General features: G+C 42.6%; 1 protein-coding gene across 3 annotated transcripts in view; it reads left to right on the top strand.

Moving 5' to 3' along the window:
• MPP7 (MAGUK p55 scaffold protein 7) overlaps positions 1-16,538 on the top strand; it is a 915,371-nt gene that overhangs the window by 472,439 nt on the left and 426,394 nt on the right. For all 3 annotated transcript variants that reach the window (XM_085631773.1, XM_085631772.1, XM_085631774.1), the window contains exon 8: positions 14,146-14,226. In XM_085631773.1, coding sequence (XP_085487899.1) covers positions 14,146-14,226 — 81 coding nt within the window. The remainder of the gene's footprint in view (positions 1-14,145; positions 14,227-16,538) is intronic.

Raw genomic sequence — 16,538 nt, 5'->3', positions numbered from 1 at the left:
GAGTGGAGCCAGTGTGCTGGTACATTGTGAACTAAGGGTGAAGCCCCAGTAGGTATTGTGACTCAGACAATGTATTAAATGATTTTGTGTGTGTAAATATGTATATGTATGTGTGTGTGTATATAGATATATATAGATATATATAGATATATATAGATATATATATATATATATATAATTTTATTTGTGACTATCGCCTACTGGTGATAGCCAATAGGTAGTTATAGATAGGACCAACTTTTCCCACAGACAAAGCGTTTTTTTGTTTTGCTCATAACTTTGGTGCCATTTGACGAATGTGCAAAACATTTTCAAAACTAGTGTACTATGTACTTCAGCTGGTGTCTGGAAAGTTTTGGGGTGATTCATCAAGCGGGGACCGAGAAAAAGGGGGGTCCCAAAACGCTTTTTCCCATGCAATGTCCATGAGGATTTTGCAGTTTTTAGACACTACTACAGCCCAAACCTCTGAATGAAATTACACCGAATTTTGCAGAAAGGTAGATCTTGGTCTAGAAAGAGTCCTTTTTGTGATTTTGTTTAATCTTGTTCAGTAGTTAGGGAGTTGTTAAAGAAATGTATAGATCTCTGGGGACAGGGATCGTCTGCAGATCTGCCGGTCCCCGCAGGGGATTCGAATCCCAATTGGGTGAAAAAACCTCATCCACTCGTTCACCATACCCACGCTGCGCACAGGCAAAGGCTGTGCGCAGCGTGGGGTTGGATTCATGCAGAGGGTTGACTGCAGACCAGACCCTACAGCTATCACCTAGGGCCACAGGCCATGAGTGGCTGTGGTTGTATTAATGTATGGCAATTATATATTACTTTATGTTAAGAAAAAAACATAGAAAATAACTGAAAAAACAAAGGTTACAGAGATATAATAGTTAGGTTGACGTTTTAGCTACACAAAATCACCTACATTTATTAGTTATTGTTATACTTAGCTGAAGAAACTATAACTCGTGCAGTTACATAACTTTAAGCCGTGAGGTATAGTTTCTTAAGATGACCATAACAAGAAGTACAACTATAACTGCTGAATTTCTGTGATTTTGTGTGGGTAAAATGTCAACCTAACTAGAACATCCCTGTAACCTTTGTTTTTTTCGGTGACTTTATATATATATATATATATATTACCTACTGGCGGTCGCCAGTAGGTAGTTATAGTTAGGACCACGTTTCCATAGGAAAACCTCAACATTCTATTTTGAATAACTTTGGCGCCGTTCGACGAATCCTCGCGAATTTCTCAAAATAGGTGGGGCGCTACGCTCCGCTCCTACCCTGAAAGTCTCGGGGGGATCCGTCAAGCGGGGGCTGAGATAAAAGGGGGGTCCCAAAACGCGTTTTTCCCATGCATTTTTCCATAGGACCTTTAGAACGAGCTACAGCCCGAACGGCTGAACAGAATTACTCAAAATTTGGCAGAGAGGTAGTCCCTAGGTCAAGGAAGTGCCTTTTGTAGGTTTGGTGTAAATCTGTTCAGTAGATTCTGAGAAAATAGCCTTTAAATCAATATATATATCTGAGCCCGCTTACGGTACGCTTACCGTACGCTTACGGTAAGCGTACGGTGGCGTGCGCGAGCGCGATTCTGATTGGCTTTTAGATCTTAGTAAACATTCGAATCGGCCGAAACCAGGAAGCGGCGGCCGCCATTTTGTGTATTTCACTCTGAAAAAAAAGAGTGAAAACAAGGAAAGGGGGCAATGAGGAGAGTTACAGACCCCCTAACATTTGTAAGGGGGTCAAAAAAGGACAGAAAAGTACAAAAAAAACATTTATTGATTTTAAAAAAAATCACGGGGTACGCGTACGGTAAGCTTACGGTAAGCGTACGGTAGAAAAAAAAAAAAAAATGAAAATCAGATTTAAGTGTTTAGATATTAGGGGGCTCTAAAAAGAGCCGTTGTGTTTATGAAATGATTTTTTAGTGGTACCTACAAGTAAGTACCGATGCAGAGTCTAAGGTTCAAGAGGAAGACTCTGTTCCCTTCATCATTGAAGTGCACACCATCTCCTCTATAAATGTCTTGCATGTCATAACGCAAGTTGTTGTGGTAAATGGCACCCATACCATAGTCACGGAGGAAAGCAGAAACAGATTTGTTGACGTGCTTTCTTGCTTTGTCATCGCACCGCGTGCCCACCGTGCGTGCACGGCACTAACTGCGTAAAGTGGGCGCGCGGTGCGCGAAGCGCACCGCGTGCTCACTGTGCGCGCACGGTGCGCGAAGCGCACCGTGCGCGCACGGAACGAACTGCGTTAAGTGGGCGCGCACGCCACGAATGGCGTAAAGTAACTTAGCATTTAAAAAACCGTACAAATTCACTGAAAAAACCATAGGTTTCACACACGTTATAGTTAGGAATTAGCATTTAAAAAACCTTGCAAATTCACTGAAAAAACCATAGGTTTCACACATGTTATAGTTAGCGGAAATTTTACTGATAAAAAACCAATGAAATTCCCCCGTTATAGTTAGTGCAGGCAACTATAACTCACGCGACCGCAATCTTCTGCTGATGATATATGTGTCTTTATGAAAAAAAAATATTTGTAATATATGTATAGCTAAAAATGTATGGAAGAAGACATGGGCAAATAAGTGTCTAAATACAGTATTAGCATCAGCAGAGGATTGCGGTCGCGTGAGTTATAGTTGCCTGCACTAACTATAACGGGGGAATTTCATTGGTTTTTTATCAGTAAAATTTCCGCTAACTATAACATGTGTGAAACCTATGGTTTTTTCAGTGAATATATATATATATATATATATATATATATATATATAATGCAAAAAAGAAGCAGATAACTCTGGGTGGTCCTCAAGTTTAGGTGGAAACCAGCTCCTGTATAGAGCATCCTCAACACCAGTGACACTCTAGATCTGCTCACCTCAAATGTCTGCTTTTCTATCAAAGTCTTAAGCATAGGATTAGCACAGTGCCATTCATGCCAAGACAACCTTAAATGAGTAAAAGCAACCCCTGACACGGTTTCACTCTCATTAGAGCTCTTCAGAGAGGTATAGCTTTGTCCAGAAACAGGGGAGTACCTAGTATAAGTCAAAACAAGACCCTTTCAGGCATAGAGTGATGCATAAATTATGCAAAAAAGAAGCAGGTAACTCTGAGTAGTTCTCAAGTTTAGGTGGAAAGCACTTCCTGTATAGAGCACCCTATACAGGAGCACCCTGAACACCTGCGACACTCTAGATCTGCACACCTCAAATGTAAATATATATATATATTAATGCTCCAAGGGTGCCCGCCGGGCAAGAAGCACTCAACCAGCAGTGTTGAGCCGAAGGCCTTTATTAGGTATGGATATCGCCAGCAAAACAGATTCCAATTAAACAGCTGTCCCGCCGTCAATGCCTGACGCGTTTCAAAGTCCACCGGTCTTCATGTGTGGAGCAGCAGTGCAGGATTGAGGATACGCCCGCGAACAGCGGCCCATTCAGGGCTAGTAACTCCCAACAGTGAATTGCGCTCCATCTGTGGAAATGAATTGTTCTGGTACTACAACTCCCATAATCCTGTGCACAGTCTCATTGGAGCAGCCCATGTGGGGCGGGCTATTATGGATATTTAAGGAGGAGGCGTGACCAGAACGCGCTCACTTTACCGCCGGAGCCTCTGAGGAAGGAGTCATGAGACTTTGAAACGCGTCAGGCATTGACGGCGGGACAGCTGTTTAATTGGAATCTGTTTTGCTTGCGATATCCATACCTAATAAAGGCCTTCGGCTCAACACTGCTGGTTGAGTGCTTCTTGCCCGGCGGGCACCCTTGGAGCATTAATATATATATATATATATATATATATATATCTATATCTTTCGGGCTAAGAGTTCCAAATAAATTATGCAGAAACTGGCGGCAAGTAACTATGAGTAGTTCCCAAGTTTAGGTGGTAAGCAGCTCCTTTATATTGAGCACCCTACAATACCAGTGACACTCTGAATCTGCTCACCTCAAATGTCTTTTTTTATTGCAGAATGTTAAGCATAAATTTAGCTCAGTGCCAAACGCACCCAGCTAGAAAGAAACAAAGCCTCTTGACATTTTTATAGCAAAGTCTTTAAGCATATGATTAGCACAGTGCCATCCACCCCAAGCAGATAAATAATAAGTCTTGTACAACTCCAGGCACAGTATTACAGCTTTGGATTAATAAAATACCATCCAAGCAAACCTGGAATGAATGAAAGCAACCCCTGACACGTGTTACACTCTAGTTTGAGATCATTAGAAAGGTACAGCTTTGTCCAGACCCAATGGAGCACCCAGTATAAGTCAAGACAATACCCTTTCAGTCTTAGAGTGCTGAATACATTTTGCGAAACAGGAAGCAAGGGTCTCTGGGTAGGTCCCAAGTTTAGGTGAAGAACAGCTCCCTTATATGGAGCACCCTACAACACCAGTGACGCTCTGAATCAGTTCACCTCAAATGTCTGGTTTTCTAGCAGTTTTAAGCATAGGATTAGCTAAGTGCCATCCATGCTGATCTAGATAGGGAAAGTAAAAGGCAGCCATGATGTTTTAGGTATATTTTGTCTGTGTTCTGCGTTGCTCCTTCAGGTATAGGTCATAAGTTGGATACCTTTTCCCAACAAGGGCTCAGTTTTTACCAATTTTTACAGATAAATACTGACAAAAAACGATCTATTATCATGTCTGTATTTATTTTTAAATACAGAAAAATACGGAAAATAGGTCTTCTTTTGATTACTTTTTCTACAGTCCATTATGAGTGACAGGTCAGTAGGAGTACAGATTGAGAGAATAGATCTCGTTACAACACATGTGTTTTCTACTCTGTCCATTACAACACAAATCGTTACGACGACGTGTTACATCGCATGCCATTACAACGCAAGTTGTTACAACAGCTTGCTGTAGGGGGCGCGCTGGAATTTGGAATAGTATCATTAACTTTTCCAACTCCAGTGTGTGCAACAGTAGGGAAGGTGTTGGATTGAAAATTCTAAAAATCCAACACTTTCTGCCCCCTACAGCAAGTCGTTGTAACAACTTGCGTTGTAATGGCATGCGATGTAACAACACGTTGTAACGATTTGCGTTGTAATGGCATGGGATGTATCGCATGCATTGTAAACAATGTTTCCCAATTGAGAGGTAAGGGAGATCAAAAAAATCCAATTAATTTCCCAATTACATTCTACAGTTATTGATGCTATTCTGCATTGCAAGTGTTTTCAGATGACGCTATTGCACTGTATACTGCTGAAACCTTTTGGACATTCACATTTGAGTATACATTTATCAGTCAAATAAATGTGGAAAAATACCCATTGCAGCTATATTTTATATAGAAAACATAAAATTAAAATGGATAAATACAGAAACATTTGCAAAAAATAAGTATGGATAAATACAGGCAGAAATGTTGAAAAAATAAATACCATAGAACCGGGAGCCCTACTGATAACCACTTTATTAAAGTGGCAATAGGTAGAGAAAACTATTTATAAGTTTCAATAATTTTGTTTTTTAAACATACAGAATACCACTGTACTGCCTCAGGAGTACAACAGTACTTAAAATAAATTAAAAACATATATATATATATATATAGGTTAAAAATACATTTACATATATAGTGTATTAGTGTATTTGCGATTCTTATCATATCTAAATATGCACAAATAAGTCTAATACCTACACATTACCGAGCTATTTAAGATTTTTTTTTTTTAAATGTGCATTTCACCCTAAACTGCTGCAAAATTATACAGAAAATTATAAATCCATTTCTCTACCAATTAACACTTTAACAAAATGGCAATAAGTAGGACCCTGCAATGAAACCTACCACTTAACTATATCTAAGACCCTAACCCAGAATGCAAGAAAAGGCAGGACGCAATCAAACTGTGCTAAAAACTACATGGCTGTCTTTTACCATTGTTAAATACAGCCATTAGGGAATCAACTACTTACTTCTCGTCTGCGTGTACTGCGGTATACCGCAAACTTACGGTGACACAACATATAGCTTAGTTTTTTCAAACTTAGGACTTTAAACCTACTTACAGTATTCACACATGGTGCCAAAAATTATAATTTACACCTTATAATTTATATTCTAGACACATTGGATCTACTTCCGTTCACACACTTTTACCCTTCGTCTGTTTGTTACCTCACTCCACTCTAACTCACTCCACTACTCTACAGTAGTCCACTGTATGCCACTCCACACTACGACACTTCACTCTACACCACTCCACTGTGCACCATTCCACTGTATGCCACTTCAATGACACTCCAGTCTACGCCACTGCACTCTATGCCCCTCCACTCTGCTACTCCGCTGTATGCAACTCCATTCTATGACACTACACTCTACACTATTCTACTCTATGCCACGCCTCTGTATACCACTTAAGTTTATACCATTGCACTGTATGCTTTGCCGGGTACGCCACTCCAGTCTGCGGCAATCCACTGTACTCCACTACTTTCTATACCACTACACTCCAACCTTTTCAACTGTATGACACTCTACTCTACACCATTGTACATTACACTTCTCCACTATATGCCACTCCACGTCATTACACTGTACGCCAGTAAACTCACTGTTATTGCACTCTGCATCACTCAACTCCACAGTATGCTATTACACTGTATGCCACTACACTCTGCCACGGTCCACCTTTCAGCACTTTGTAGAAGTCCACCCTATGCCACTCCACTCTACCCCACTCCAGTGTTTGCTTTTTCTCTGTATGCCACTCCACTGTACACTACTCAACTCTATGCCACTGCACTTGTTACAGGGATTCTGCTGGGAAGCAAAACTGTGCCTTGGGACAACAGGATGTAGGGACTGAGTCTCTCTACCATGTCAGTACCTGTAGGCCCAAATCCGACTAGCTCACAGTGCCTTACCTGAACTCCTAACCTTACTAGAGTAGCCGGTGATTTTGGCACACCTAGAATATGAACCTCTAGTCCCCAAGGGAATTGTAGAAACAGATCATCACCTTTGGTTTCTCACTCATGCATGTCCATTGTAAACAAAAGAAAGATGTGAAGGAGGTTTGCTATACATTTATTGAAACTATCGTAGTCTATTTTGAAGCAATGGTGATGCGATAAGTAAATAAACACAATTGTGCAACATAATCAACATTACTAACAGGCTGTATACAATGAATTGCCCAACCATGGCGACTAATATATCTATCTAGATGTACCCTTACTGTGTGAACACAGAGATATATTGGTGATCTCTGGCATTAGCAATGGACCCTGTACCTGGCGTGTGTACTTGCGTGGTCCGCATTGTAGGTGTAAACTCAGTTTAAGCAAGACTGCTGCTTCCATTTCAGGACCAGTCTCTCTGCTGAAATTTTCCTGTTTGCCCCCCAAGGTGGCAAGTCTCAGTTTATAAGATAAGAACTACTATGTCGGAATCCTGCAGCTATGCTACCACATTATGTCTAAATATGTTGCTTTCCGGGCACAAGGAAACAGTACATGTTGTTCGACCGTGTACGAAATGTTCAGACGAAATTCCTAGAAGAGTCACTAAATAACAAAAAATATGTACAGTGTATTTCTAAAAAAACAATGTCACAAACAAAATGTATTGTGTGTCTGTGCAAAGCAGTGGCAGGCTGTCACCTAATTCTCAAATCTAAGGGAGAACCAAAGTGGGCCCAGAAGGGTAATCACTACACACACTATGCAGTTCGACTGTACGCCTCTCCACTGTATCTACACTCCACACTATGCCACTCCACTGTTCTACTCTACGCTGCTCCACTGTACGCCAGTTCATTCTACCACCCTCCACTCCAATCCACTGTAGACCATGCTCCTAAAAGCTATTCCTTTGTACATCACTCTCTGCCACTCCACTGCGACACTACACTCTACGCTATTCTACTACATGCCACCATAATATTTCTCATTTTATTGTACGCTGCTGCACTCTACACCACTACACTATGCACCACTGTACGCTGTTTCACCCCTACACTCTACAAAACTCCACTTTATGCTGTTCTTGTTCATGCCACTCCACTGTATCCCATTCCACTCTACGCCACTCCACACTATTCCAGTCTATGCCACTCCGGTGTGCACAACTACAGTGTACCCCGTTTCACCATATGCCACTCGACTCTACGTTACTCCACTATATGCTATTTTAGTGTATTCTATTCTACTGTATGCTATTCCACTCTGTGCCAATCCACTCTATTCACAATAAGGTATGTCACTCTATGCCACTCCATTCTAAACTATTCTACTGTACCTCGTTCCACTGTATGCCACTCCACTGTACCACACTGCTACTACACAGTATGCTATTACACTCTACCACACTCCTTCTACTCCACGTTTTGCTATTCCACTGCATGTTGTTCTATTGTACGCCACTCCACTCTACACCTCTCCACTCTGTGCTGCTCCACTGTATCCCATTACACTGTACACCACTACTCCCTGTGCCACTCAACTCTATGTCACTCCACGCCACTCGACACTGCTCCACACCATTGTACGCCACTGCACTATATGCCATTCCACTGTATATTTCAATCTACACCACTTTGGAGTACACTACTCCACTTTATGCTGTTTCAGTGTATGCTAGTGTACTGTATACTATTCCACTGTATACCACTCCTTTGTATGTCTCTCCAGTCAACTCTATCCCACTCTATTCTACTTCACTGTATGCTATTCTACTGTCTGCCACTCCAGTCTACAACACTCCACTGCACAGTACTTCCCTCTACCCCAATCTAATGGATGCTATTCAACTTTGTGCAACTGCATTGAAAGCCACTCCACTCTTTCACGCAACCCTACTCTACCTACGCCACTCCAGTGTATGCCACTACAGTGTACGCCACCTGACCTTACTCTACACCACTCTACGCTATTCCACTCTACAGCAATGCACTGTATGGCACTCCAAACTATGCTATTCCACTATGACACTCCACTGTACGCTAGGTGGCTGAACCCTACTCCACTGTATACATTCCACTCGACCCCACTCCACCATAAGTCATTCCAGTTAAGGATACTCCACTATACACGACTCCATTGTGCGCTACTCCTGCTCTATGCCACTCCAGTGTACGCCACAACACCACTCCACTGTCTGCTATTCCATTGGACACCACTGCACTCTACACTATTCCACTCTGTCACTCTACTTTGCGCTGCTCCATGGCACTCTGTGCCACTACAGTCTACAACAGTATATGCCACTCCACTGTAGCACAATGTACTCCACTATACAACAGTTTCACACGCTCACACTACAACACAACATACCACTCTACTGTAAGATACACCACTGCACTCTATACCACTTTACCCCACTGTGTGCTGCATCACTACAATGTACTACTCTGCACAGCACTATACTAAACGAGACACCACTCCACTTTGACACTTAAGTCCACACTACGCTGCGCCACTCCACTACACTGTACGACAGTTTAGCCTGCTGGACACCACTGTAACACCCTCCAATATATGCCATTCCACTCTACAACACTCTACTGTACTCTATACTACTGCACTGTACTAAACTATGCCACTGTACAACACTGCACTGTATGCCCCTGCACTGCACTTTAGAACACTCTACTACACTCTTGCTATTCTACGACATTCTACTAAACTCTGTGCCATTCTATTACACGCCATGACACTACAGTTAGCGATACTCCACTGTACAAGACTCGATTGTACTTTGACACGCCACTCCACAACACGCCACAGCACTCCATTCCACTATACAACACACTAACCGACTCCACTATATAAAACTTTACTCCACTATACGCAACGCCACCCTTCTCTATTCTATTCTACATCAATGAACTCTGACACTACACTGTACAACACTGTCCTTTACTATACTCCACAATACTGCACGTAACACTTAATTGACACTGGACACTATGATTTTAAACACATTTTTATTGAAAAATGAAAACCGTTTAAATGTAATTTAAAAAACAAAGGTTAAAGCTAAGTTATGGTTAGGAAAGTTTTATTTAGTCTTTATGATTTCTTCAGTTTGTATAGTTTAAGTTCGATGTGCATATAGAGTTAAATTTCTAACGTAAATTTCTAATTTACGCACTACTAGTAACAAGTTACATTTATAATTTACACACCCACTTCAGTTTACTAAACATTGTGCGCCTCCGTACACATTATTTTCCCATAGGTCGCCACAGTACAGTAACTCGCCACTATACCTGCACTGTGTTCTGAGAAATTGTCATTTCAGATGTCTTGTCTTATTATGACTGCTATGATTTCACGTGCTATAGGTTATATAATATGCAAGGGTATAACCAGTGCATAGAGAAATGGCGAGTAACAGTTAATGTAATGTGGCAATTGATGCAAGAAGAATTTTGAATCTTTATCACTCCCAGCCCCCCCCAAGTGGGCCAGGGCTGTTTTTTTTGTTTTTCTTTTGGTTATGACCTCACATACTACTTCAGTCAGGACATGTCCTATCACATTATTCATAACATCTGAAAGTACCTAATTGATAGCAAAACTGTGCACGTTGAGGATGCAAGTTAGTTACTTTAGGGCATGAGTTATAGGTACTTGAGATCTGTATAACTTGTGAATATCTGTGGTTTTGTTAATTTTAAAACTTTGCTTTAACTGACATTTTCACTTACCAATAACATCCCTTTAACCTTTGTTTTTTTCAGTTATTTTCTATTTTTTATTTTAACATAAAGTAAGCTATCATTACAATTCCTATCTATAATGTCACTTTAACCTTTGTTTTTTCAGTTAATATTTAGATCTAGAGAAACAGATGTAAACGTTAGCAGCTTTAACATCCTGCTGCATTCATATAACCGACGCTGAAATCCAAGTGGTTTACATTATTTTCCACCCTTTCCTTATTTTTTCCGCATATTTAGGATACATTTCACCTCCCTTTTCCCGCCACCACAGACAAGATTCCAATATGATGTTAAAATATGAAGGCTATGCACATTTTTTGCTCCTGTTTTCCCCAAGTATACCACAATTCCAGCTCGTATACAAGGAGGTGTTTGTAATACAATTGGTAAGCCGGCTTGAAATTGAACAAGAGCAAAGAAACCTGCACACTGCAAGTTTTGCCATGTGCTTTGGAGCCAGGACCAGTTTCTCAGGTGCCGGCTTGAAAGACCTTCTGCCTCAAACATAACCTTGATGATCACAAAACCGGACCCAAGCCTTGCAGGCAAAGGCCATAGACGCTTGGAATCTTGCAGACATAGTTGTCTGGCTAACAGTTGTACCATGTTGCGTGGATGATGACCGATCATACTAAGGAAAATCTTGAGTCAGGCTCTGAAATTGGTTCCACTTAGTCAGGAAAGGGTAACCCTTTTTTTTTTCTATTGTGACTATGGCCCTTCCTCGTAACCCAATACCGAAAGATAGATAGCCGTGGGCTTTGTTCAGACAATCATAAATTTGTTTATATTCACTCATGCCAGGTTTCCAAATGCTCTGTGCTTTGACCTAAATAATTCTGATTAGCATAATAATTTTATGCAGTTAGAATTTTGAGGTCAATTTGTGACTGTGTGCCCTGACTAGGGCACTGTTGTTGAGGGTAACAAGATGGTATTGGTAATAAGAATTATGAATGAGCGGTGGATGGCCGGGGATCCTCTTCCCTCCTGGACACTTCCTGAAGAAGGGCCATTTTTATCGTGGCCGAGCTGGGCCCATGCCAGGGCTCTGACCTTCAGAAACACACAGGGCTTGCCTACAGCAGTCTCCCCCTGACCTGGCTGCAAAGAGAGGAGTGTAAAATACTGGCACTCTGCATATTGTCTTTCTTCTCCTGACCCTCCTTTCTCTTCTCCTGCTTTTGTCTCATTCCCCTCACCTTCCCCCATCCCTACCGTGGGTGGGAGGGGGCTCCAAATTTGGTTTCGCCCAGTGCGCAGTCTGTCCAAGGACCTCCATTGCTCTGAAGTTCCGTGAGATGCTCGAAGACACAGGGCACTGCTAGTGCCCCGGTGCTTGGCCCATGTCAACATCTCAGCAGTATGTAACCCATCTCTGCTAAAAGCTATTGAATTCATTACTGCCTGTGAGTGAGTGACATGCTGAAACACCTTGATTCTGCCCCTTTGAGGGAAAGTGCATAAACGATTATCTGGGAACAAGGCCCTAACAGTTACTGGTCTACCTGGCACTGGTGGTGGGTGATTTATTTTTTATTTATTTCAAAAATTTTATATAGCGCTGGCTAGACCCGGAGGTATCAGAGCGCTTTACATGAAGTAGGACATTGTTTCAAAACATTGTTACATAGTTACATCAGTTTCTGGAGCGTCGCATAACAGAAAAAGGGAGACAGTATAACATAGTTACAAGAGTCACTAAAGCATAGCATAACATAGAGAAAACCGGCAAGGGGGAAAGTACTTCAGGGGATGCAGAAAAGGTCACACTGGAAAAGGGGAGGCAGACAATGAATCACGGAGGGAGGAGGCGGGGGAGGGAAAAGAAACAACCGGGAGATGAGGAAAACAATGTCAGATGTCCGGCTGGGTAGGTGACGGCCGAGGGGTGAACCAGAGCCAAACTCCTCAATAGCTGCATAGGACAACTCCACCTGGTATCGGCCAAGGTTGGTCGTGAGAGGGCGCAAACAAATTGAGGGGGGCAAGGGGGTAGTAAAAAACGAACCCTGTGGAACTTCATGGTGGAGGGGGTGTCAAGAAGAATTCATAAGGGGCAAATAAACCACTTGTTTTCTTTCAGAGAGAAAAGATTAAATCCTGACCTGGGAAGTTCCTTGGATGCTGATTGGTTTGAGACATGAAAAGATAACAAAAGGAGCAGTAGTGTCAAAGATGGCTCTTCAGTATGACAAGAACAGCTCTTAAAGCATGGCCCACTGTGTACTTCAGGTCACTGGAAACTGTTCTCAGTGCAAAGCCAGCAGTGAAGACTGATGGGGGCTTGCAACAGTGATCGTGGCCTGCAGGCCCTGGTACTGTTGGTGGATTGGGAAATATGGCAGCACCCACTTCAGTGAGAGTTAATGTGTGTCTCGAAGACTTTTTTTTTTTTTTCCCAACCAGAGCGGTTGATTTTGCTTTGGAGAGATGAGTTCTTATTAAATTTCTAAGAAGTTGTGAGTTTATCCGCATTGTGCATGTTACCATTAAGAACGTACTACTCTAGCAGCTTCGGATTGTTTATTGAAAAGTATTTGATAACCCAGTAAGTTTGTTCAGTGCATATTTTTTCTGTGTAACTTCTGATCTGCCGTTCATGTGTATTCGACATGGTTGTGGTTAGAAAAGGCATGCAGTTTCCTTACAGTTTGTGTACAACCTCTAAAAAGACCATAAGATTATCTTCTCCTGGTACGAGTTATTTTGTCATTATTTTTGCCTATAAATAAACCGCTTAACACTTGCTAGTAGTAAAACATGCACGCGCTAACGTTTGATCTTTCTCATTAGCGAGAAACTTTTCTGCAGGGTGTAAACCTAGACGGCTGTTCACCCTGCAGACCACGCAGCGCTTGCCCCTTCCCACTCACACGTCACTCGCAGTGCCATGGCTCTGTGTGTATGTAAACAGCGCGCGCTTCAGGCTGCGCCCACTGCAAGAGCTCTCTGCTCCCTCACCCCAGCCCCTAACAGCCCCGCTACTGTGGCTTCTTGGAAGCGGTGTGCATTTCACCACCTCATTCACAAGCTGTTTTTTCTAGGGACAGTGTCAAGGTTTGATCCCGCCGTTTTTACAAGCGGCCCTTTGTCTGCACGCAAAGAGCCATTCCCTTAAATGAAGTGCTTGGACAGCGCCCCCTTCCTCGCTGTAAATCCGAATGCGATCTGTCTGCGCCGCTGCCAGGCCTGATTACTCGAGCTAAACCCCGCCGAAAGGGCCAAGATGGGCCCGCATAGAAGCCCCCGTGATTGATAGTCTGTTTTCCTTCATGCTGGCTTCTGTTTGAACACACTGGAAAGTAATACGCCATTGAACAAGATAGATTCTCGCTGTCTCTGACGCACTGGTTGAAGCAAAGCGCGCGCTAATGTTCTTTGTGTCAATCCAATCTTCCCCACAGCTGGCTGAGGAGCTGCAGAGCAGGCCGCCGAACCCCGAGATCAGAGAGCTGCTGAAACTGCTGTCAAAACCCAACCTCAAGGTGAGGACACGCCGCACCTGCAAGACACACACACACTGCCACTTAATGCGTTCGCCAGCATGGCGGCGGGCTCCCTCCCCTCCCGGCCGGGATGCTGCCGAGCGCAAGGATGTGCTTAAGATTTATGGCTTGTGAAATTACATTACCACAAGCACCGATCAATCACCGGTTTTATGGGGAGGAGAACCATGTTCGAAATGTTAAAAAGAAGTGCGATATGTGATTTTACAGATTTCAAAGCGTTGCTGCACCACACAGTGAGATGCATTAAAACTGACTCTGTTACTGGTGAACTGAAAATAATTGACACCACAACTTGTTTTTTCCTTTGCATATACATTGGTTTTAGGTTAATTGTGCGGATATTTCCGTTAACTTACGGATGATCCATGGACAGACAACGGCGAGATGGTCTAAGTGGACTGTCCACCAAAGGTGATGCTGTCCACCAGGTAAAGGTATCCCCCGGGGCTGTCCCTCAGGGGCTTGCATCACACCTTGGCCTCATAGTACAGGAAGCGGATTTCTCCAGCACTATGACTAAAAGGGCCTAAAGATGTTCCTTCAGTTCTCAGGCCCTTAAAGACTCCCTGTATCCAAGCCCCCTTACCCATACATCCCAACATTTTAGAACAGAAAAGTGGGAGATTTTTTGGGGAAAAAAAGTGGAATAGATTTCCCCCATTTGATTTATTTTGAAGCAGAGCCAATTTCAGGCTGGTGGCAGCTAAAATTTAGCCATTTTTGGCTTCAATAATCGTGAGCCTCCTATCTGAATAAGGTCGTTTGGGATGTGTGCTCAACAGGCCAGGGGGTAACATTGGCCCCTGCAGCACAGTGTGACCCCCAAACCTTCACGGGGCCCCCATTCAGCCCAAGGCCAATGTATATGAGATATCTTCACATTCTGCAGCCCCATACCCATCATTTTCCATTACGTCACTGTACCAGGCCGAATCAGGAAGTGGCTTAGTTGAGGTGATGTCCACACAGTCTTTCCTGAGTCTCCCTGGATGCTCCTTCTGTACCCTGTGACAGATCAGAGCGGAGCTTCATAAAGTGGTATCGGAAGCAAATTAGTTGCTTTCCTCAATGGTCGCCCTGCATTTGGTACGGACGGCCTTGTTCAAAATATGTTCTAAAAAATGGTTAAATCCTAGTAATTTGCATGCTATAGACAAAGCCTTTTGATTTATTTTTCACAAAGTCTTCTGAACTGTCTTAGCTCAGGAGAAAAATCTGTTTTTGATACACTGTTGTTAAAAATAAGAACTTTTAAATATTCAGGAAAGAATGTAAACCATAGTTGTCTGATAAGCCATCCCAGTTGGTGAAATTGCCTAATTTAAGTGGAGAATGTGGTCCCTGAACTCACTACAGGGATGTGATGCCATGAAATTATATGGGTATATGGGTAGTAGACGTGACCACTTGCGTCCTTTGACTTCTATGACATCACAGTAAGTTACCTTTTACAACTTTTGACCTCAAATGGAGGCAAGTGTACTATTACTGCCAGAAGAGGTTCAAAAGCAGAAGCACGCAGCTACTATTAGACAACATTAAATGGCACCCTGGTAAAAAAATGAAACTAATTGTCAGCTTCTTGTGTGTTTTGACATAGTTCAGGAATCTCGATTCTTATGAATTGATGACGTCATCGACCCTTTTAACATAATTACTTTGCCTTAGCCCAGTATTTTAGGAGAAGATTCTGGATTTGTGCTCAACCACAATGGATAACTGGAGTTCTGAGCCGGATGTATTTGCCCTCCTTTTGGTGGCTTTGTTTCCTGTGTTAGCAAGATCACTCTGTAACTGTGGTTTAACTAATTCTTTGTTGAGGCTTGCATGGAGTGGCACAATTCCCTTTTGATGTATGTCCCCATAGCGTCCAATATATTAATGCTGCCAGAAGTCTGACGAAGAGGTGAGGGTTGTGCCTGATGATCTGCATATTGAGTTGAATGTTGGTGATCCTAAGCAGTGGAGTCTGTCAGCCCTGACTTTTATTGAATGCACAGTGTAGTATCCCTACCCTCTTAGTGGTAATAACCTGAGCCCACTCCTGTATTCAGTGGACATTGTTGTGTCTTTATGTATATGTTTGTACCATGTTCGCAGCATGCTTGTTTTGTTACTTTTGTCAACGTTGGACTATGTTCTCTCTCCACAAGCATGTGAAATCTAGTCTGTATTCCCAATTGCATTTTCACATGTGCCACACAGTGCTTAATTTGGACTGGTGGTTGGAAGAGGTGGGCACTGGTTCTCAACTTTTGCTACCAAGAGTTATTTTCCATCCTACGACT

Source organism: Triturus cristatus, chromosome 10 (assembly GCF_964204655.1).
Source record: "Triturus cristatus chromosome 10, aTriCri1.1, whole genome shotgun sequence".
In the NCBI taxonomy this organism is placed as follows: Eukaryota; Metazoa; Chordata; class Amphibia; order Caudata; family Salamandridae; genus Triturus; species Triturus cristatus.
The sequence above is the reverse complement of the archived record's forward strand: the minus strand, read 5'-3'. Positions and strand labels throughout refer to the sequence as shown.